At 44.3% G+C, this 22744-nt stretch overlaps 1 protein-coding gene across 6 annotated transcripts in view; it reads right to left on the bottom strand.

Moving 5' to 3' along the window:
- The window catches only part of ANXA4 (annexin A4), a 76509-nt gene that overhangs the window by 38348 nt on the left and 15417 nt on the right, over positions 1-22744 (bottom strand). For 4 of the 6 annotated variants that reach the window (XM_059187898.1, XM_059187895.1, XM_059187899.1 and 1 more), the window contains one exon: positions 4736-4790. Coding sequence is in view for 3 of the 6 variants with exons in the window: in XM_059187895.1 (XP_059043878.1) it covers positions 4736-4738 (3 nt within the window). In the remaining 3 variants the exon portion in view is untranslated. Of the gene's footprint in view, positions 1-4735; positions 4791-16961; positions 16984-22744 lie in introns of those variants that run through there. The other 2 variants (XM_059187897.1, XM_059187900.1) reach the window with 2 other exon arrangements.

The following is a 22744-nucleotide window of genomic DNA, read 5'->3' as shown; positions in this document are numbered from 1 at the left end:
AATCTTGGCTTCAACCCTTTCTAGCTGGGCTGTCAATAGGGGGAGTTGCATTTTTCTCACCTGTACAAGAAGAATAATGATATCAACTCACAGACTTGGAATAACAAAGCAGATTAATGTAACAAAGCATTTAGCACAAAATCCAGCAAACAGTAAACTCCAACACAAAAATCCAAACTCAGTAGCTATCATCATCATCATCATAATCATTAACTATGACTTCAACAAGATCTCCACAATAAATGTAAGAGTGAAGATTCTTGTATCTATTTCTGATAATATCTCCTAGTGAAAGCTTATGGGGTAATGCCAAAGCAAAATCCAGAACAGAGCATTTGTACAGGTGGCAAAAGCAAAGTAGAATAGATTGAAGGCTCTCTGATTATTTAATTTCATGCAAGAATATAATATGGACCAACTAAACCATCAGAGAATTTTTATGCCCTTAGGGAAGCTCTCTAGGAAGAGACTTCGCTCACTGTGGCCCACATCAAGACCATCCAAAGGCCTCAGGCACAGAGAGTATGGGCCTTGTCAGACATAAGCCCAGGCCTTCACCTCCTAGATACTGTCAGCATCTAGCACTTAGTCATGACCTTCTATGCACTTGACAGAGAAAAGTAGAATTCCATGACAGTACCTTCCTTGGGTACTGTCACAGGTTGGACTGTAACCCCCCAAGAGATATGTTGAAGTCCTAGCCCCCAGGACTTCAGAATGTATCCTTTTTTTGGAAATAGGGTCATTAAAGATGTAATTAATCACATTAAGATGAGGTCATCCTAATAAGACAACACGTGCAGACACAGACACACAGGGAGAACACAACATGATGCTGAAGGCAGAGATTGTAGTTAAGCCTAAGACTGCCAGCAAACCCCCAGAAGCCAGGAAGAGGCAACAAGGAACCACCTACAGGTTGCAGAGAGATCCTGACCCTGCCAACACCTCGATTTTGGATTTCTGGCCTCCAGAAGAGTGAGACAACAAATTTCTATTATTTTAAGCCACCCAGTTTGTGGGACTTTGTTATGGCAGCCCTAGGACATTAATATAGCTTCTTTCATTCTTGTACTACGCATCAGTCATAATAAGCAAACTGGTAACCTGCTGTCAAAATTCCCACATGGCCTAACTCACACTATGAGACAGCTTTCTGAGGGAAATGTTTCACAAGGTTCTTTTGGAGCTTTACTGCAAAATTTTGGTTGATGCCCAGACACTGCATTCAACTTTAACACAAACTGCATTGCTGAGGGACGCTATTATGGGATTAGAATTAATATCTAACAAGACCAATCGATGGAGAGATCTACAAAGATGTTTCAGCTTATCAGTTACATTCTCGTGATTCTTCCTTCCAGGAAAAAGATAAGCTCAGGAACCTTGTTCCTGGTAGTGCTATGGTAACCGTATTGATCAAATTCCAGGGTATAATGTACCATTCTCTGTTCTGGGAAGGCGGGGGATTGTGTCCCAGGAAGGCTTCTTATGGCAGCAGGCAAAGGGAACAGGGAGGACGTAGGAAAGAATAACAAAAATGAATGACTAGACAAAGGCATTATATCGCTAGTGATGAAGTATTATTCCATTATCAGAATAATCAGGAAGATAGTAAATATCAAAAGTTGGAATATGATACAATGGAATACTGTAGGTTCACAACCCCCTTGGGAGCTTTCCTGGCATCATGTGAAGCCGACCCCAGTAGGCGGAGGGCACAGGGAGATTGAAGAGAGACAGGCTGCCCCACGTCGGTAGGTGGCAATTATAATAGTGGCAAAGGGAACTCACATACCAGGCTTGTCTTGAGCAGCAGCAAGACAAACTGATCACTGGACTCAACCTCAAAATCTTAAAAGTATATAAAGACGCCCTAAATGGGCTCAGGCACATACACCATGCTGCTCTCTTCAACCCCACATCATCATCTCAGAGGGACCAGACTCTGGAGCAGGAAAGGTAAGCAGAACTCCTGTTCCAAAGACAGGGGTGGGGATGAGGAACCTCCGATGGCCCAGGTCCAGGTAACCGGTCAGTCAGTGGTCACATCTTTTTTGATGACATTCTCCAACAAATACTCATCAGCAATTACAAAAAGCCTGAAGAACAGGGGCGCCTGGGTGGCTCAGTGGGTTGGGCCGCTGCCTTCGGCTCAGGTCATGATCTCGGGGTCCTGGGATCGAGTCCCGCATCGGGCTCTCTGCTCAGCGGGGAGCCTGCTTCCTCCTCTCTCTCTGCCTGCCTCTCTGCCTACTTGTGATCTCTCTCTGTTAAATAAATAAATAAAATCTTTAAAAAAAAAAAAAAAAAAAAGCCTGAAGAACAAACTGCTGAAACTCATAGCAACATGGACAGATTGCCAAAAATATAACGCTCAGTAAAAAAAAAGCCAGACACACAAGAGAACATACTCTATGGTCCCACTGATAGGATGTTCTAGAACAGGCAAACTAATCTATGGTAATGACAATCAGAACAGTGGTTGTATTTCTGGGGTGGAGTGGGTAGCAGGTAGAGGACTGACCTGGGAGAGGCATAAAGGAACTTCCTGGAGTGAGGAAATGTTCTATCTTGAAAAAGGAGTAGGTCACATGGCCCATAGGTTTGTCAAAACTCCTCTACCAGTAACCTTAAGAGTGGTGCATTTCACTATATATAAATTAAACATCTATTTTTAGGGGCGCCTGGGTGGCTCAGTGGGTTAAAGCCCAGGTCATGCGCCCAGGTTAAAGCTCAGGTCATGATCCCAGGGTCCTGGGATCGAGCCCTGCATCGGGCTCTCTGTTCAGCAGGGAGCCTGCTTCCTCCTCTCTCTCTGCCTGCCTCTCTGCCTACTTGTGATCTCTGCCTGTCAAATAAATAAAATCTTAAAAAAAAAAAAAAACACACACACACATCTATTTTTTAAAAATACGGTAAGTACTTGAATACAATAGCCTTTAAAACTTTTTTTTTGGAGATTTTATTTATTTGAGAGAGAGAGAGGATGGGAGAGGGGAGGGTCAGAGGGAGAAACAGACTACCCACCGAGCAGGGAGCCTGATGCGGAACCCAATCCAGGGACTCCAGGATTATGACCTGAGGCAAGGCAGCTGCTTAACCAGCTGAGCCATCCAGGCACCCAAAACATGTTTTCATTTTAGAAATGTATCATATGGTCATTGTAGAGATTTGGAAAATTTGAAAAAAAAAAGAAGAAAATTGAAACACCCAGAACTCCACTATCTAGAATAAATGTTTTTAATATGGCACAAAATATAATATAAACATGTTAGCAAAGCCAAGATTAGAGTGAATATATAACAGTTTTTTACACTTTTATTACTACTATTTATTTATTTATTTATTTAAAAGATTTTATTTATCAGAGGGAGAGAGGGGAGAGAGCGAGCACAGGCAGACAGAATGGCAGGCAGAGGGAGAAGCAGGCTCCCTGCTGAGCAAGGAGCCTGATGTGGGACTCGATCCCAGGACGCTGGGATCATGACCTGAGCTGAAGGCAGTTGCTTAACCAAATGAGCCACCCAGGCATCCCTATTATTACTATTTAAAAATCATTATACATGTGAGTAGGGTCTAAAATAAAATGATGGAAAGCAATTGAGAATTACAATATTGTGATTATTTTATTTTTTTCTTCCCCTTTAAAAATGTCCTTTATCTGTCCAATAAGTAACAGTGGTGATGGAAAAACAGGTACTAGGAGCAAAGATGAGAGCTACTGAGGTAATTTTCCTTGAATGGAGAGCACAGCAAAGGGTCACCAGGTTATAGGTTTCATATGTGAGAGGCCTGTGAGCTTGTTGCAGACAGGAAGACAGTCCCAATGATTTTGAGTCCCCAGAGCCAAGTACTACATCTGACACAAAGCTGGGACACTATATAAATGTTCTCCGTGTCTAGGGAGAATCAAGAAGAAATTAATATTAAAGTAAAGCATGGAGATTTAGAGCAGATATGAGTAAGGTTTTGACTGTCAAGGATGATAAAGAAAATTCTAGAATGTCTAATGTAAGACAATGTTAAGAGTATATTACTATTTGTTCAAGATAGTTTATACCTCCATCTTCCTAGAGGAGGCCATTTAGAGCTGGAAGATCTCCAGTTCCTTTCCAGGTATAAGATTGTATTTCTATTATTCCTTCCAAGAAGACCAGGGATCAGAATCACCTGTCAGTTCAGATAGGTTATTTGGGTGGGAGAAGGGGAGCAGATGGCCAGCCTCAGGTACAGCCTATTTGTAGCTAAGAGGCTCAGCTTCCACCTCAACACTGAACTTCATGGAACTCCCAAAGGTATCCAATTCCCTGCCTGTCCCAAAGATGAGATAATCAAGCTCTGAGGAGTCCAGTCACAGCCGAAAACAGGAGGCAGATGACAAGCCCATATGGCCAGCAAACACCCTTCTTGATAAGCCTCCAATGATGTTATACCAAAATGTGGATGGCACTGATTTCCCAATGGTAGGACCTGCGGGACTTCTGGATGTTAGAAGGACTCCAATGAGTCTCTTGTTGAATTAATTTTCAGGGTCAGGTTACTCACCATCCCTGAAAGAAATGAAAATGGCCTGGGGAAAAAAACACAAAAAAACCAACACAACTGCCTTTTCATTTCCTCCTCTCTCCCCTCTATTAAGCAAACAACCCTCCGTAAAGTCAACAGTCCTGAATACACATCCTGTACCTGTCCGTGGCTGACACCAGGTAGGGCGAGGCACTCCCCAACTTACCATGGCCGGGACTCTCTATCAAGATCAGAGTTCAGTCACAGGAGCAGAAGTTCCTCTGTGATAAAAGCAGAGGGGAAATTACTGTGATGAGAGATGCATCATTAAAATCATTAATCAAGATAACTTGTAGTTTGTAGAAGTTAAACAATTAGGAAATGACACCCACTGTCCTGGAAAGGCCAGCTATTGATTGGCCAAAGATACAAAGGCCGGGTTAATAATTAAAGAGAAACTGGCCAAGCAAGCCAAGTTTATTACTCCAACAGAATACTTTCCCACCTGCTCTTCTGTTTGGAGATACACATTGTGGAAATGGCTCCTATTGTTTGCTAGGATGCAGTACACTGCTTGTAGTCAAGGCAAACCTGGATTCTGAACAGTAAGCTCTAGTGGAACAGAAGTGCCTTCTTGGAGAGAAAGATAATGCAACTCTGTTATGGAAAAGGAAGGCTACCCAGCCCGTGCTCTGCGTGTGTGTGCACATGCATGTGTGCGTGTGTCCATGCGTGGATGTGTATGCGTGTGTGTGCGGGTGGCCAGTAGCCAGCCAGCATAAGACTTGTCACTTGCGGATGACCCACTCCACTCCCACTGCCACCACCTCGGGATGCACAAGTGCTTCTTCCCTCAAAGTGCAGGCTTACACACTCAGCTTTGTCCTCCATTCTCTTCAGCAAGGATGCTCGGTCATCGCACATGTACTCAGTCATTCAGAATGCAAGGAAGCCTTGACTCTGGGCCAAGACTCTTGGCCTCATGATTGACAGGCAGGCCTCTGAGGGACAGGCCAACTGACTTCCTGTTTCCATATTGGAGTCCTACAGAAAAGGCTGTTTTCCTAAGCAATTTGTTAGCTCCTTGATACTCAAAAGAATCATCCTGGAACCAGAAGCATGGGCATCCCTGGGAGCAGTCTCGGGCCCCCCACCCCAGACCTACTGCCAGAGTCTGCATTTTAACAATAATCCCCCCAAATTTGTTTGCACAGTCATTTGAAAATCACTGGCCAAGGCCACCCTACCAAGCAGCACTTTTCAATTATACCTAAGAATTACGAAATCCTCTCCACTTATTACCAACTGAGTCAGTCTGCTCACATTCATTCCATCTCCCAGCTGTCCTGAGGCTCAGCTCCATTCTTCCTTTTCTCCCATCACCCACTGCAGACTTGCCTTATAACCACATAGGGGGTCAATCCTTTCCTGAGGGAAATGCCAACTTGTTCTGGGGCACAGCCTGAGCAAGGGTGGGGAATGAGCAGTGGCCTCGGGGACAATGAGGAGATGAGGCTGCCAGGGCAAAGGGCTCATTTCAGGGAAGGCTCAGAGGTAAGGTTGGAAAAGCAGATACGGAACTTATAGGCAAGGCCTTGTATGCCCAGCTGAGGAGTGTGACTTGATGCTGCAGATAATGAGAAAATACTGGGAAGGTTTTGATTTTTGCAGATAAATGATATAACAAAAGACACACTCCTGGGACGCCTGGGTGGCTCAGCTGGTTAAGCAGCTGCCTTTGGCTCAGGTCGTGGTCCCAGCGTCCTGGGATCGAGTCCCACATCGGGCTCCTTGCTCGTCAGGGAGCCTGCTTCTCCCTCTGTCTCTGCCTGCCATTCTGTCTGCCTGTGCTCGCTTGCTCTCCCTCTCTCTCTCTGACAAATAAATAAAATCTTTAAAAAAAAAAAAAAAAAAAGACACACTCCCTTCCACAGGACACTATTGCACAGAACAGAAAGGAGTGAGAAACAGGGGGTCAGGAAGGCTTGAGGGACAGGCAGAGGCAGAGACCTAGGTGGGGTGTGGCCCCTGGAATAGGAAATACATAGGAAACATCTGGAAGGAATTCTTTGCTAGATTTAGTAGCTCACGGACTGTAGGGATTTATTCACTCAATCACCCAATACTCATAAGGTACTTCTATATTCCCAGCACTGTTCGAGTCGACAGAGATAATAGAGTGAGTAAGACAGAGAACAGGACTTCAAGGAGCTTACAGTCCACTAGGAAAGGCAGACAACAAATAAATCAATAAATAAGATGATTTCGGGATGAGTAAGGTAAAAATATGAAAGGACAATGCTATGGAACAGGAATCAGCATTCTACAGCTCATGGCCAAATCCTTTTTTTTTGGTATGGCCTACAAGTTAAGAATGCTTTTTACATTCTCAGTGATTGGCAAAAAGTCAAAAGAACATTATTTCATGAACATGAACATTATATAAAATTCAAATTTCAGTGTTCATAAATAAACACTCCTTGGAGCTTGGTTATACCCATTTGTTTACATATTATCTATCGCTGTTTTTGTGCTCCAACAGCAGAACTGAATGGTTGGGACAGACTACATGACTCACAGAGTTGAAAATACTTAATGTCTGGCCCTTCACAGAAGGAATTTGTTGAATCCTGTGTTGGAAGATGAGGTGATCAGGTCACTGGGACGGAGCTAGCCTGGACAGGGTGGCAAGGAGAAGACATCTGAGCTAAGAACTGAATGAGAAGAGGCTAGCTCTTCAGTGCTGGAGGAGAACTACTGAAGGCAGAAGGAACAGCTAAAGCAAAGGCCCTGAGGCAGTGATGAATTTACTGTGTTTGAGGAATGAACAACCACATCATGAACAAGGGCCAGAGTGGCATGAGATGGGGTTGGAGTAGGGTCAAGACTATCCGTGGAAGCAGGAAGGGGTATGTCTCATTTGCTCAGAATGTGCTAGGGGAAGCTAAGAGCAGGGCTCTTTGAGACTTAGCCACGACTTTGTTTGGAAGCCCTGTTTCACATCATATAAATGATCAAAATGTGCCAATATCTCTCATTAAGAATAATTTATATGTGAGTTAGATTGAGTTTCTGCCAATTGGTGGACCACCTAGCAGACCCACCTTTAAGGAGCAAGGGCCCTCCCTTTGTTTCTATACAGTTTTGGAATACGGAAATCCTTCCTTATCTGTGGTTTTCATCAATTGCAATCCAGAAGCAGGCGATTCTCCTTCTGAAATCAGGTCAGTGGTAGCCTAACACAACCTCACGACACCTACATCATTCACCTAACTTCATCTCATCACACAGCATTTCATCATGCCACATCATCCCAAGAAGAAGGGTAACTACAGGGATGCCTGGGTGGCTCAGTTGGTTAAGAATCTGCCTTCAGCTCAGGTCATGATCCTAGGGTCCTGGGATCAAGTCCCATATCAGGCTCCTTGCTCAGCGGGGACCCTGCTTCTTCCTCTCCCTCTGCCTCTACCCCTGTTTGTGTTCTCTCTCACTTGTTCTCTCTTGAGTAAATAAGTAAAATCTTTTTTAAAAAGGGGGGGTTAACTACAGTACAGTAAGGTTATTTTGAGAGAGAGGGATGCCTGGGTGGCTCAGCTATTAAGCGTCTGCCTTCAGCTCAGGTCATGATCTCAGGGTCCTGGGATCGAGCCCTGCATCGGGCTCCCTGCTCAGCGGGGAGCCTGCTTCTCCCTCTCCCACTCCCCCTGCTTGTGTTTCCTCTCTCTGTCAAAAAATAAATAAAATCTTGGGAAAAAAAGATATTTTGAGAGAGAGACCACATTCATGTAAGTTTTATTGTATCATTAGAATTATTGTATTATTAGTTCTTGTTGTTAATCTCTTACTGTGCCTAATTTATAAATTAAACTTCATCATAGGTATGTATGTGTAGGAAAAAACAGTATAAATAGGGTTCCATTCTATCTGCAGTTTCAGGCATCTGTTGGGGGCTCTCGGAACATATACCCCACAGATAAGGGGGCAGTGCTGTAGATGACAACAACAAGTAAGGAGGCAGGGAAGGGTAACATCTCCCTCAAAACCCAGCCTTTAATATAAATTCTTCCAATCCTCCTGACCACATCAAGAAGTGGGAAAAAAACGCTTGAGCAAAATCTTCTGGAAATACTGAGAGTCATCATTCAAAGAGCTAGAAATAATTTACTAAAGGGAAAAAAATGTATCATACTTGAACACAGGGTGCTTTCAGCCAGACAATCTATTTTGAAACTTGGACAGCACTCAGCTGAAGTCCGTTTATATAGAGACAGCTGTTGTGTATTTGTTATTTACTAGCACAAAACAAGTTTCTCAGTGGATTATAGAAATGAAGGCAGGAAACAGTACCCCTCGATTCTTTCATCAGTTAATACATGTAAAGTTAACCCAAGCTCATGCTTACGGGCCCAGTGTCTGGTGCCTAGTAAGGAGCAAGGATGGGTGGGGAGTGGGAAGGAGGGGACAGGAATCCTGTGGACCGCCCCCTGGAACAGAACTGTCACCGGAAGGCACTGGTGGTTCAGTGGTAGAATTCTCACCCCCCAGAATTGCCACAGAATTGCCACCTCCCAGAATTGCCTCTTCTTAACTTCCCCAAATGAGCGGCTCCCAAAGAATGCCACGCCCTTCTTCTGGAAGCTCAAACTCTAAAGTCCTTCCACATTCTCTTCCAGCCTGAAGAGCCAAGGACTCTTGAGAGGAACCCTTTTCTGTCTCAGCTTCCTGGATCCATTCATTCTTCCTCTCTGAAGGCCAGCCTACAAGCCCATAAACTGAACAATATCACCAGGTTCATAATGACTCAGACTTTGTGTTAGGGTTTCCAAAGCTTCTTGGCTGCTCACAGGTGGGGCAAACTAATTAGCAACTGTGCCCCAGTTTTAGGAAAAAGGGAAACCCACTCAGGCTTGGGCATGGCTCAGATGACCTTAAAAGCATCAAGGGCTCTTCAAGACGGGAAGATGAAGACTGGAGGGCCCATATGGTTCTGCAGTCTGTGGGGGGTGATGGGGGATGGCAGCTTCTTTATATATCTGAGCTCTACAAGCAGGGCCCATACTAGGGCTCCTGAAAATGTTAAGCCATTGTTTTAGAGCGACTGGAAGAAAGCTGGGAACGCAACATAAGAGATGGACCCCAAGAGCAGATCTTTAGGGCATGCTAAATAAGTTCAACTTATTTCACTTCAGATTACAAAATTCTGCAGAAGTAATTTATGATGGAGTCAGAAAGAAAAAAATTAGATACGTCGAGAACAGATCCGTATCATTTTCTGCTTGGTGTACAAGAGGGTCATTTTGACATCATTCCACAAACAGCCCTATTGTAACACTGCTAGAAATGCCCTCATGCAGGAAGTTCCTTATGTCCTTATGGCAGACACAGGAACCAGGAAATCCTATTTCGTGTGATATTTCAGGAGGCCAGATATGGAGTGCGGTGGATTCCTCCCCACTAAGCCAGAATTTGGAAAGCAGGCAAATTAGATCATTTCCTGCGCATTAGACTAGTAAAATCAGCAAATAACCATCAAAACAAAGATATGCAAATTCAATTTCAATAAGAAAGAACGGCTCCTGACCTAAGGCCACTTTGTTGAAACTATTAGCATATTGAACGAAAGATGGTGTCCAAGCTCCACACAAAATTGTCAGAGATCGTTACTTTGAAATATTCATCAAAGCCCAGTCCTACGGAAAGGGTGTCTTGGCCCTAGAGAAAATGGTCCAGGATCAGATACTTCCCACAGCTGTGTTATCTATCTAATACCCTTTTGTTCTGATTCTGTGATTGCCAAGCAACACTTGGACTAGAGTTTGGCTTCCCACGTGGACCTGTCTTCAAAGTCCGGAGCACAAGGATTTTTGTCTCAGTAACAATTACATTTTTTTTTCTTTTCTTTAAGATTTTATTTGTTTATTTGAGACAGAGAGCACAAGTGGGGATGGGGAGAGGCAGAAGGAGAGAGAAGCAAGCTCCCTGCCAAGCAGGGAGCCCCATGTGGGACTTGATCCCAGGACTCTGGATCATGACCACAGCCGAAGGCAGATGCTTAACCCACTGAGCCACCCAGGCATCCCGTATATTTCTCAATGTAATAAAGATATTATCAGCATGTGAGTGTTTGCATTTGAGGGCATGTGTGCGGTGAGCCTGTAGATGTGAACCCATCCTTGAGAGCTGAACCCCGTTTTAGTGTGCTGATGAATGCAATTTCTCGGGTCCTGCTGCATGTGGCACCACGCTGAATTCACCCCAAGTACTGGATGCCCCCCTTGAGACCCCACCACAACTCGGCCACCTCCATCCAGAATCATGACACTGACCCAGGTCCAGGAGGGGCAACCAGAATGTTCATTAGGAAGGGCTCTGCAGTCCTCGTGGCACATTCTTACTGAATCCCTCTCTTCCCCAGAAGATCACATGTGAGTGAGTCACTCACCATCCTACTTTGGTACAGGGTTTCATTTTACATCCCACGGGACGACAAATTTAAACTTCCAGCCTGTGGACTTCAGGAGGGTGTGCCCCACCCCGCCTAAGCACTGACGGCTTTCAAAACTGTCTACGAAATAGGAAAATGAATGCAACCCTTTTTTCTTTGGAGCTTAGATCCTTCAAAAAGTAAAGGAAGTTCTGTTGCCATGATGGGGTTTGCGTCTGGAGAAGTAAGCATTTTTGAACATTTAATCCAAGACAAAGTATGTCAGCCAAAGGAAGGCGGACAAATTTGGAAACCTGACTGCTAAGAATCTCAGGGAAGAACGTATTCCAGCACGGCACCTGACAAACAACTGATTAACAGTGTTCTGTCCAGATTTTAGCCACTTATTCACAGCAGGGTGGGGGACAATCATAATTTCAATCCACAACTAATTTTATTTATTTATTTAAAAGATTTTATTTATTTATTTGACAGACAGAGATCACAAGTAGGCAGAGAGGCAGGCAGAGAGAGAGAGAGAAGCAGGCTCCCTGCTGAGCAGAGAGCCCGATGCAGGGCTCAATCCCAGGACCTGAGCCGAAGGCAGAGGCTTTAACCCACTGAGCCACCCAGGTGCCCCAATCCACAACTAATTTTAAAACACCCGTTTTACATACAATTTAAACCATCCCCACTCCTCTGTCATTGCCACATCATGCCAAAGTTTTTTTTCTCTAGTCAAAGGATTCCTTGTCCAAAAGGCAGGGGGAAGGAGGGAAGGTACATTTATTAAGTACTCCTCTACATTATCTTAATTAATCTACCCAATAACGTTTGGAGTCACAACTACCACCTCCACTTTGCAAACCAGTGGGATGATATAATAATGAAAGCTGACTATGGTGAATTCTCTGAGATAAGATTAGAAAAATTAGAAGACAGCTGAGGTGGTCTAAATGCTTACTGAGCAAGGGACTGGGTCCTGTACTCTCAGTTCAACGCCTGCCTTGTTAGACATCTCTGTACTTCACATGATACCTCAGTTCCCCGGGCACAAGTTTTGAGTAGGGCACACTCAAAGCATATTGTGATAAGCTTTTAAATGTGTAGCTACCCTCCCTGGTTTCTCTGGGCACTGTATGCAGGTGCACAGAACAGTGCTTCGGGTTTTCCCAAGTGATGCCCTTCCTTGTTATCTGAGCAACTCCCAGTACCACACGTGGACAGGAGGTGGCATTCTCATTGGCTGACCTTTTGTTGGTAGCAGTGTTTTGTTTTGTTTAACTCTTCTGCCTGTTAACCGCAAACAAACTGTCTGGATTCCCCTCCTCTCAGGACAGTGACCATGGAAACAAGAAGCTAATGTAATGGGCATGCTGGTTATTGTTCACAATCATGGGACTGACAGGACAGTTTCACTGACGTTTCATGCACATTTGTACATTTAGTCATTCAACATGATCGGAATGCCCGCCCCAGGCCAGGTACCATTTTATTTATTTATATCTTAATTTCCACCTATCTACTCTTCATCCAGAGAATATCCGCTATGCTCTATTTGTTCAAGAGTAGTCTATCACTGGGGCGCCTGAGTGGCTCAGTTGTTAAGTATCTGCCTTTGACTCAGTTCATGATCGCAGGGTCCTGGGTTTGAGCCCCACATCGGGCTTCCTGCTCAGCGGGAAGCCTGCTTCTCCCTCTCCCACTCCCCCCGCTTCTGGTCCCTCTCTCTCTCTCTCTCATTCTCTCTCTGTCAAATAAATAAATAAATAAAATCTTAAAAAAGAAAGAGTAGTCTATCATTTAAAACAGAATTCTTGTGGGGGCACCTGGGTGGCTCAGCGGGTTAAGCCTCTGCCTTCGGCTCAGGTCATGATCTCAGGGTCCTGGGATCAAGCCCTGTATCAGGCTCTCTGCTCTGCGGGGAGCCTGCTTTCCTCCCTCTCTCTCTGCCTGCCTCTCTGCCTACTTGTGATCTGTGTCAAATAAACAAATAAAATCTTAAAAAAAAAAAAAAAAAAAAAAAAAACTCTTGGGGATGCCTGCATAGCTTTCTAGCTTTCTCGGTTAAGTGTCTGCCTTCAGCTGAGGTCATAATCTCATAGTCCTGGAATCGAGTCCTACATCAGGCTCCCTGCTCAGTGGGGAACCTGCTTCTCCCTCTGCCTGCCACTCCCCCTGCTTGTGTTCTCTCTCTGACAAATAGATAAAATATTTTTTAAAAAAGGAAAGAAAAGAAAAAGAAATAGAAATCTTGGAGGCTGCTAGAGATAAGTCTGTTGAACTTGCTTCTCATTGCAAGGACCCTCTACCAAACCTTCCCAAATGATCCCCTCCAGCCTTTAGTCATCCTCCTCTGGTTGTGGGCTCATCCTCCATGGGGCAGGTTCTGCCACCGCTGGGTAGCTCAACATCAGGAAAGCTAGCCTTGCATTCCTTGCTCTGTACACTGGAGCTATAGAAACTTAATTTGTGGGTAAATATTTGTTAACCACTTATTGTACTGAGCGCCTGGGTGCTTTCATCCATCTGGTATCATTTGCCCTTCCACTGTCCAGTGAATGAGGTCTGATAACATAAGTTTAGAAAAGTTAAACATAGTATCCAAGGTCACTCCAGGAGGAGGTGGCAGGAGCAGTTTTCTTACATGTCTGTCTGACTCTAGAGATCTTTATATTATACCAGGGGAAATGCATATATGTGTCCCTGTGTATACAGGCAGGTGACACCACTAGGAGCTCTCAGAGTAAAAATGGAATAAATACTGTAAACTGTCACATTTTTGCTGAGCTAGATGCATTCTTGTTCTTTGACTCTTTAACGAGCTGGGTGCAAAACAAAATCAAACAAAACAAAACCACGACAAAAATGTTCCTCTCCCAGACTTATCGGGCAGAAACTGGCTACACTTTGGCAGACAGCTTCCAACCCAAAGTGTTGAATACAAGACTACTGGCTGTTTGAAGAGAAAGCCCATTTCCTTTTTCTTTTTTTAAAGATTCATTTATTTGAGAGAAAGAGCACGAGCCTGTGAGGGGTTGGGGTGGGTAGAGGGAGAGAGAATTTTTCAAGTAGACTCCCCGTCAGCAGGGAGCCCCCCCCCCATGTGGGGCCCCATCGGGACCAATCCCACCACCCATGAGATCACAACCTGAGCCAAAACCAAGAGCCGGGTGCCCAACCAACTAAGCCACCCAGGCACCCCATGGAGAGAAAGCCCATTTCCAACCCACTTCCCCTGCTCTACTTCGGCCGTCCTGCCTTTCCGGTGCAAAAATAATGCAACCCAGCTCTGTGATAACGTTTTCTGAAATAGACACATGGTCAGAGTAGTGCCGTCCCCAGGGAGAGACACAAGGATCCTATCCAGGCACATTCTGTGCCCATCTTCCCCGCCCACCCCCGTATCAAGATCCAGCATCCTGTGCTGACTATGGTGGGGATAGAACATGGGGGTTGGGCATGGGGGTCATGGCTGATCCAACCATAATACAAAAGTGCCCAAAAGTGCAGCCTGCTTCAGAGACTGACTGATGCTCCTGGGGCAGTCTGAATCGAATATCAAAGGAGGTTAGAAACAATCCCTCCCCCCTTTGGTTGTATGTATCTTGATGCCAGCAATATTAAGACTATCCAGTGTAGGGGCACCTGGGTGGCTCAGTGGGTCTAGCCTCTGCCTTCAGCTCAGGTCATGATCCCAGGATCCTGGGATCGAGCCCCACATCGGACTCTCTGCTCAGCAGGGAGCCTTCCTCCCCCCGATCTTTCTGCCTGCCTCTCTGCCTACTTGTGATCTCTCTCTCTGTCAAATAAATTTTTAAAAATTTTAAAACAAAACAAAACAAAACAAAACTATCCAGTGTATACCGAAAGAGGGAGAAAGAAGGAATGCCAGAAATAGCTCGTCTGGCTTATGCTATGAATCAAGAACATTACGGGCTTTCATTCAAAGGGTTTGGCACAACTGTGACAGGTTTTCTCAAGCCCTAGATGGCCGTTGCTTATGTTCTGTGCTATGGCAGTGACTGTCTAGACTTAAAAGTATTCTTTTGATCTTCCAGAGTTTGTTTTTCCCCAATTTCAGTTCAAAACATCCAGCAAAGCACAGGTGAGACAATAATTCCAAGGTTCAGATGTAAGTGCCCCCAAGAAAGCAGGAGTAGAAATGTGGGGGTGGGGACACTTGTCTCCAGAAGGAGCTCATTTCTGCCAGTGTAGGACTGTCAGGGTAGAGAGGATTTCAGGGAATTCCCAGCCCACCCCTTCATGCTGCAGATGGAACGCCTGTCTATAGGAAAGTGGTGGGTCTGCCCTCTAGGTCATGTGCATGGTAATAACGTGTTGCGTTCCCTTGTCTGACCTGAGGTACGGCAGATGCTGGCATCACGGGCAGCACAGGCTCCCACTGGATGGGAGAATCCACGCCATTTTTTTGATGAGAATCACTTACACGAAGGTCCAAGCCTGACTGTGGTGCAGCCAACTCATGGTCTAGTGGCCATTTCACACGATGGCGGGAATTCCTCCCGTAAAGACCATGTCATCCTTCCTCCATAACCACATGGCCAGAGACTGGAGCCCAACTAACTTCTAAACTTGGGTTTAGAACTCTCTGACACACACTTTTAGCCGTATGACTGGGGACAAGTTATTCTTTCTCTGTACTTCAGTCTCCTCATTGGTAACACGGAATTAATAACAACAGCTACTTTATGGATGGTCGCAAAGATTAAACCAGTTATTGCATTATATGAAGTACTCAGAAAAGGGCACACATTATGTACTCAACAAACGCTCACTATTCTTTTTATTACTATTCTCTCCAGATAACCTTCGTCTGCCACATCTACATATTCTAGCATTACCTGTTCAGTGAGCTGTTCAAGGCGTGGGTTACCAACTCTACTTGTACTAAAAACATCTGTGGGGTACAGAGTTCAGGCTTTCACATCTACCAACATGTCAAACCGGATTTCCCATCTGGTTCTTTTGGCCACCAAGCCTGTGTGGGTCTGTACTCTGACAAGATCATTGTCCTCACACTACTAGGTATTTACCCCAAAGATACAGATGCAGTGATCCAAAGGGGCACCTGCATCCCAATGTTTATAGCCGCAATGTCCACAACAGCCAAACTATGGAGAGAGCCCAGATGCCCATCAACAGATGGATGGATAAAGAAGATGTGGTATGTATCTCCAATGGAACATGACTCAGCCATCAAAAAGAATGAAATCTGATCATGTGCAACAATGTGGAGGGAACTAGAGGGTATGACACTAAGCAAAATAAGTCAATCAGTGAAAGACAATTATCATATGATCTCGCTCATATGTGGAATTTAAGAAACAAAACAGAGGACCATAGGGGAAGAGAGGAAAAAATAAAAGAAAAAATCAGAGAGGGTGACAAATAAGAGACTCTTAATCATAGGAAACAAACTGAGGGCTGCTGGAGGGGCAGTGGTTGGAGCAATGGGGTAACTGGCTGATGGCCATTAAGGAGGGCATGTGATATAATGAGCCCTGGGTGTTACATAAGATGAGGAGTCACTGAACTCTACCTCTGAAATTTTTTAAGATTTAAAATTTTTTTAAGATTTGTTTATTTATTTGACAGAGAAAGAGAAGGCAAGAAGAGGAACACAGCTGGGGAGTGGGAGAGGGAGAAGCAGGCTTCCTGCTGAGCAGGGAGCCTGATGTGGGGCTAGATCCCAGGACCCTGGGATCATGACCTGAGCCAAAGGCAGACGGTTGCGGACTGAGCTACCCAGGTGCCCCATAGTTAATTGAATTTGAATTAGTTAATTGTAAAAAGATCATTGTCCTCACAGCTGCCTGAATGTTAAGACAGTACCTTCCTGGGTGCTCACAGGATTTCCAACCTGAGCCCCCACTTTCCAGGGTTTGGAGGTGGTGATGAGGCAGAGAGGATATTAACTATAGAGGAGCTTGAGAGAAGGAACTTTGGGTGGTGAAAGAAATGTTCCGCATCTTGAATCTTGATTGGGATAGTAGTACCAACTTACATGCATTCGTCAAAACTTATGCAACTCGCCTCACACCCATTAGGATGGCTCCTATACACACACAGAAAATAAAAGGTGTCAGGGAAGATGTGGAGAAAGTGGAATGCTTGAGTACTGCTGGTAGGAATGTAAAACTGTACAGCCACTATGAAAATCAGTACAGCAGTTCCTCAAAAATTAAAAATTGAATAATTACTATATGATCCAGCAATTCCACTTCTGGGTATATATATATATTCTAGGATACAAATTCATTCTTTCAAAAGAACTGAAAGCCAGGACTTGGGGAGATACTTGTACACCCACACTCACAACAGTATTAGTCACAAGAGCCGAAAGGTGGAACCATGTACAACCCATGTGTCGATAGACAGATGGATAGATAAACAGGATCTGGTACATACACACATAAAATGGAGTATCATTCAGCCTTAGAGAGTAGGGAATGCTGACATGTGCTACAACGTGGATGAACCTTAAGGACAGTGTGCTAAAAGAAAAAAGTCACAAATACTGCACAATTCCACTCCGAGAAGTCAAATTCAGGACACAGGAAGTGGAATGGCAGTGCCAGGGCATGGGAGAAGGGAGGAGTAAGAAATTCTAGTTTAGCAGGTACAGAGCTTCAGTTTTACAGAACGAAGAGAGTTCTGGGATTAGACGGTGGTGATGGTTGCACAACACTGTCAATGTGCTTGAAGCCGCTCAACTAGACACTAAAAAATGGTTAAGACGGTAAATTTTATCCTAGATGTATTTCAGCACAATGTTATATAATATTTTTTAAACATGAACTCCTTAAAAAAAAAAACTCACCAAACTAACCACGTAGATCTGTGCATTTTATTGAATGTAAATTATACCTCAATAAAATAATACACATCTATATAGCTTAAGAGGTCAAGGTCTCAGCTTTGTAGGTCGATAGTGGCCTCTTAGGGGAAGCACATTATTATCCTCATTGAGCAATATCTACTCTTTTTTGCCTTAAGTAATTTATTTAATTATTTTAATTTTAATTTTTAAAAATTTTTTAAAGAATTTTTTTAAGGATTTTACTTATTTTTTGACAGAGATCACAAGTAAGCAGAGAGGCAGGCAGAGAGAGAGGAAGGAAGGAAGGAAGGAAGGAAGGAAGCAGGCTCCCTGCTGAGCAGAGAGCCCAATGCGGGGCTTGATCCCAGGACCCTGGGATCATGACCTGAGTCAAAGGCAGAGGCTTTAACCCACTGAGCCACCCAGACACCCCAAACTTTTTATATTTTTTATTAACATATAATGTATTATTAGCCCCAGGGGTACAGGTCTGTGAATTGCCAGGTTTACACACTTCACAGCACTCACCATAGGACATACCCTACCCAATGTCCATAACTCAACCACCCTCTTCCTATCCCCCTTCCCTCGGTAACCCTCAGTTTGTTTTCTGAGATTAAGAGTCTCAATCGATATCTTCTTTTAAGGGAAAACCCAACTCAGTGAATCCAAAATTCCACATAGCTTTTGCACAGCATCATGGGTAAAATCACTTCTCCTCAGTCTAACAATGATTTAAAGATAAAATCTGTATCTCATGGTTAGGCTTTGCCACAGGTTACATCATGTTTACTGACCCATTACAATCAGAGCCCCTCAAGGAAATGTGAAAGGTCACTTTATTCCGCGTTCCTTCTTCAGAAGTAAGTAAACTATTCCAGACACATGAGAATCTAATGCAGAAACTTCAAGTAACTGGTAACAAGCTACTGCACTGATCTCCAATTCTAGTTTGTTCCAGCACCGTATTTTTCACATGCTCGTTTACACTTAGATCCCCTCAGCCTCTCCTTATGAATCACAAACTACAGGCTGCCATGTCCCAAGACCCAGATTCCAAGGTCTTGACATCTTCTCTTGCGTCCGCAAGCCCGAATCTTAGGGATAAGGCAAGAGAAGCACCTCACTAGAAAAAAGAACCCTGACTCTAGCATCTAGTTTTTCTCTTCTACACCTTCCCAGAGAAAGTAAAATGTACTCCATCTTTCTTTACAAAATCCTTGTGATGCAGGAAGGGAACAGACAGCCTGGATCTGAGTGAGAAACTGAAGCCCAGGAAGGAAAGGATCTCCAGTGAGTCGGTGAGAAACCAAACATGCAGCTGGGCCCCCTGTCCTCCAGCTAGTTTTATTTACTTACTTGCAGGTAGAAAAACAGGAATTACGCAGCCCACGCCTTTCCTTATCAACATCACCAATTCTTCTGCTTCTTTTATTTTGTAAGTTTTATTTATTTGAGAGACAGAAAAAGAGAGAGAGCCTGTGTGCAAACATGCGCGTGGGGGGATGGGGTGGGGGAGGGCAGAGACCGAGAGAATGTCCAGCAGACTCCCAGCTGAGCGTGGAGCCTGACACAGCCCCATCCCAGGCCCCTGAGATCAGGACCTGACTGGAAATTCAGAGCCGGCTGCTTAACTGACTGAGCCACTCACGCGCCCCTCGACACCACCACTTCTGTTTGCCCAGGAAGGAAGAAAACAAACTCTCTTCCCAGATGAACAGGAAAAGCAGCTGAGTTTTCCTTCCTAGATTTACACGGGCTCAACCTTGGAGATCTGGAAGTGAGGAGAAAATAAACACTGCTCTCTGAAATGTCACATTTTCTCCTGCCACCTCCCAGGCCTGGCAAATATGCAAGTTCTAGCTGTGTGGGCATCTCCCCCCTCCCCCTGGAGCAGCCACTCCCTCAACAAGGCAAGGCCGGGTTCTAGTTCCAAATCTTGCCAGCACTCAAGTTGACTCTGTCAGAACACAAAAACAGAACCATTAAAATTCTACCACAGTGGATTTCTGGTTCACATAGGGAACTTGCTGTTTCTGATGCAGCCTCTCTCAATTTTTTTTTTTTTTTTTTTTTTTAAGAATTTACTTGTCCTTCTTTATTTACTTTTCTTAGATATGGATACCACCTCATTTTTCTTTTCTTTTTTTTTCTCTCAATTTTTCATGAAAAACCTGATGGAGGCATGGGGAGGCACAAGAAGGAGCTCATGACAAAACCAACGACTAGTACTGACATGAGATTTTATCAGCAACTGAGAGGAACTGAAACTACTTTAAGACAGATGGAGAGTGGGCGCCTGGGTGGCTCAGTGGGTTAAGCCGCTGCCTTCGGCTCAGGTCATGATCTCAGGGTCCTGGGATCGAGTCCCGCATCGGGCTCTCTGCTCGGCAGGGAGCCTGCTTCCTCCTCTCTCTCTCTGCCTGCCTCTCTGCCTATTTGTAATCTCTGTCTGTCAAATAAAATAAATAAAATCTTTAAAAAAAAAAAAAAAAGACAGATGGAGAGTGAAAGTGTGTGTGTGCACGCGGGCAGGACAGTGGGGAGATGGGTGATACCTCCCTATCAGCTCTGTCTGTTAAGGGGATCCACCCAGAAAAACTCATCCCAGTCCACCCATTTGAGTTGAGGAGCTGTGAAGTGGATCCACTACTGGCCCTACTCACTCCCAAACCAGCAGAGAGGTGTTGGGAAGGACACTATGGTGGCAGAAAGGATGCAGGAAAAGGTGACCAGTGAAAAGAGCCTTGGCAGAAATGCATGCTGGGAAGCATATTTTAGGTATTTACATTTTATATATTATATATAAACTATATATATTATTATTAAGTTATTATATTAATCAATGCTGGTATATTAATTTATTAACAAATATTAATATTACTTAAAATTAGTATAATATTAACATTATATATTAATACTATATATTACTATAATTAATATAATTCTATACAATTATAACATGTTTATAATTTAGAATTATAATAAATACATATTACATCTATATAGCTCAGAGAACCAGCATTGGGAGCAGGAAAAGATGCCACCTCAGAGAAGCAGAGAGGAACAAAGAGAAAATGAGCCAGAAACTGGGAACTGGACCAGGCACCGTACCAACAACTTTGGCACCTGATGCCAACACAAATAGGTGCCCCGAGTGGGGGCCTCCTGTCTTTTGAAAGTCACAGCTTCTGTACCTGCCCAATACAATGCCATGAGGCCACGTGTGGTTACTGAGCAACTGAAATTTAGCCAGTGCCGCTGAGAAACTAAATTTTAAATTTTGATTTTAATTAAATTTAAATTTTAAAACTGATGCAGTATAAATGTCTTTCCATAGCACACAACGTTTTTTTTTTTAAAGATTTATTTATTTGACAGACAGAGATCACAAGTAGGCAGAGAGGCAGACAGAGAGAGAGGAGGAAGCAGGCTCCCTGCTAAGCAGAGAGCCCAATGCGGAGCTTGATCCCAGGACTCTGGGATCATGATCTGAGCCGAAGGCAGAGGCTTTAACCCACTGAGCCACCCAGGCGCCCTCCTAGCACACAACTTTTTTTTTTTTTTTAAAGAGTTTTATTTATTTATTTGACAGAGATCACAGGTAGACAGAGAGGCAGGCAGAGAGAGAGGAGGAAGCAGGCTCCCTGCTGAGCAGAGAGCCCGATGTGGGACTCGATCCCAGGACCCTGGGATCATGACCTGAGCTGAAGGCAGAGGCCTTAATCCACTGAGCCACCCAGGTGCCCCAGCACACAACTTTTATATTTTAGTCAGGCTGTCTTTCACTTTAACCCCCCGCACGGAGTACACACATCAGGCATGCTGCATCTTTTCTAGTGTTACACCTAATCTCACCACCCATCTAGTTGGTGTCAACAGATATGCTTACTCTGAATATTTTTCTTTGCACTGATGTAATTTTTTTCATGTGCTTATTTCAATGTTTTTTAGACAGCACCAGTTACAGTGCTATTTATGTAAATTATAATTTATAATTACATTTAAATTCTTCTAGGGGCGCCTGGGTGACTCAGTCAGTTGGACATCTGCCTTTGGCTCATGTCATGATCCCAGGGTCCTGGACTGAACCCTGTAGCAGGCTCCCTGCTCCATGGGGAGTCTGCATCTCCCTCTCCCTCTGCCTGCTGCTCTCCTTGCTTGTGCTCTCTCTCTGTGAAATAAATAAATAAAATCTTATAAAAAGGTTTAAATTATTCTTAATAAGTATGGGAGTGTGTGCTCTTTGGCACCTCTCCGGCCAGCAGCCTACCCGACACCCTCTCCTGTGTCCCCAGGTCTGCCCCTTCTCTTCCTTTTCCTCAACCTCAGGTGGAACAGCTGCCAAGGTACAGAGTTTTGTGAAAGCCCTTATGGAGAAGACCATCATTCTCAAGGCTGAAACCTTAACTACAATAGAAAATGTAAAGGTCAAGATCCAGGATAAGGAAGGGATTCCTCCTGATTACCAGAGACTGATCTTCGCGGGCAAGTAACTGGAACGTACTCTGTCTGCTACAACATCCTCTTTTTTTTTTTTTTAAGATTGTATTTATTTATTTGACAGAGAGACAGCAAGAGCTGAAGGACAAGTAGGGGTTAGAGGGCAAGGGAGAAGCAGGCTCCCCATTCAGCAGGGAGCCCCATGTGGGGCTCGAGCCCAGGACCCTGGGATCATGACCTGAGCTGAAGGTTTAACGACTGAGCCACCAAGGCACCCCTGACTACAACATTCTGAAGGAACTGTGTTGAGACTTCCTGGTGGTACTAAGAAATGGAAGAAGCCTTAAAGCACTCCCAAGAAGAATAAGCATAAGAGGAAGAAGGTTAAGCTGGCCGTCTTGTAAGGTGGAGAAGAATGGCAAAATCGTTGCGCTCCTCAGGAGCGCCCTTTGGATGAATATGGCGCTGAAGTGTTTATGGCTAGCTACTTTGACAGACATAATTGTGGCAAATGTCTGACCTAT

This window comes from Mustela lutreola, chromosome 9, assembly GCF_030435805.1.
Source record: "Mustela lutreola isolate mMusLut2 chromosome 9, mMusLut2.pri, whole genome shotgun sequence".
NCBI classification, from domain to species: Eukaryota; Metazoa; Chordata; class Mammalia; order Carnivora; family Mustelidae; genus Mustela; species Mustela lutreola.
The sequence above is the reverse complement of the archived record's forward strand: the minus strand, read 5'-3'. Positions and strand labels throughout refer to the sequence as shown.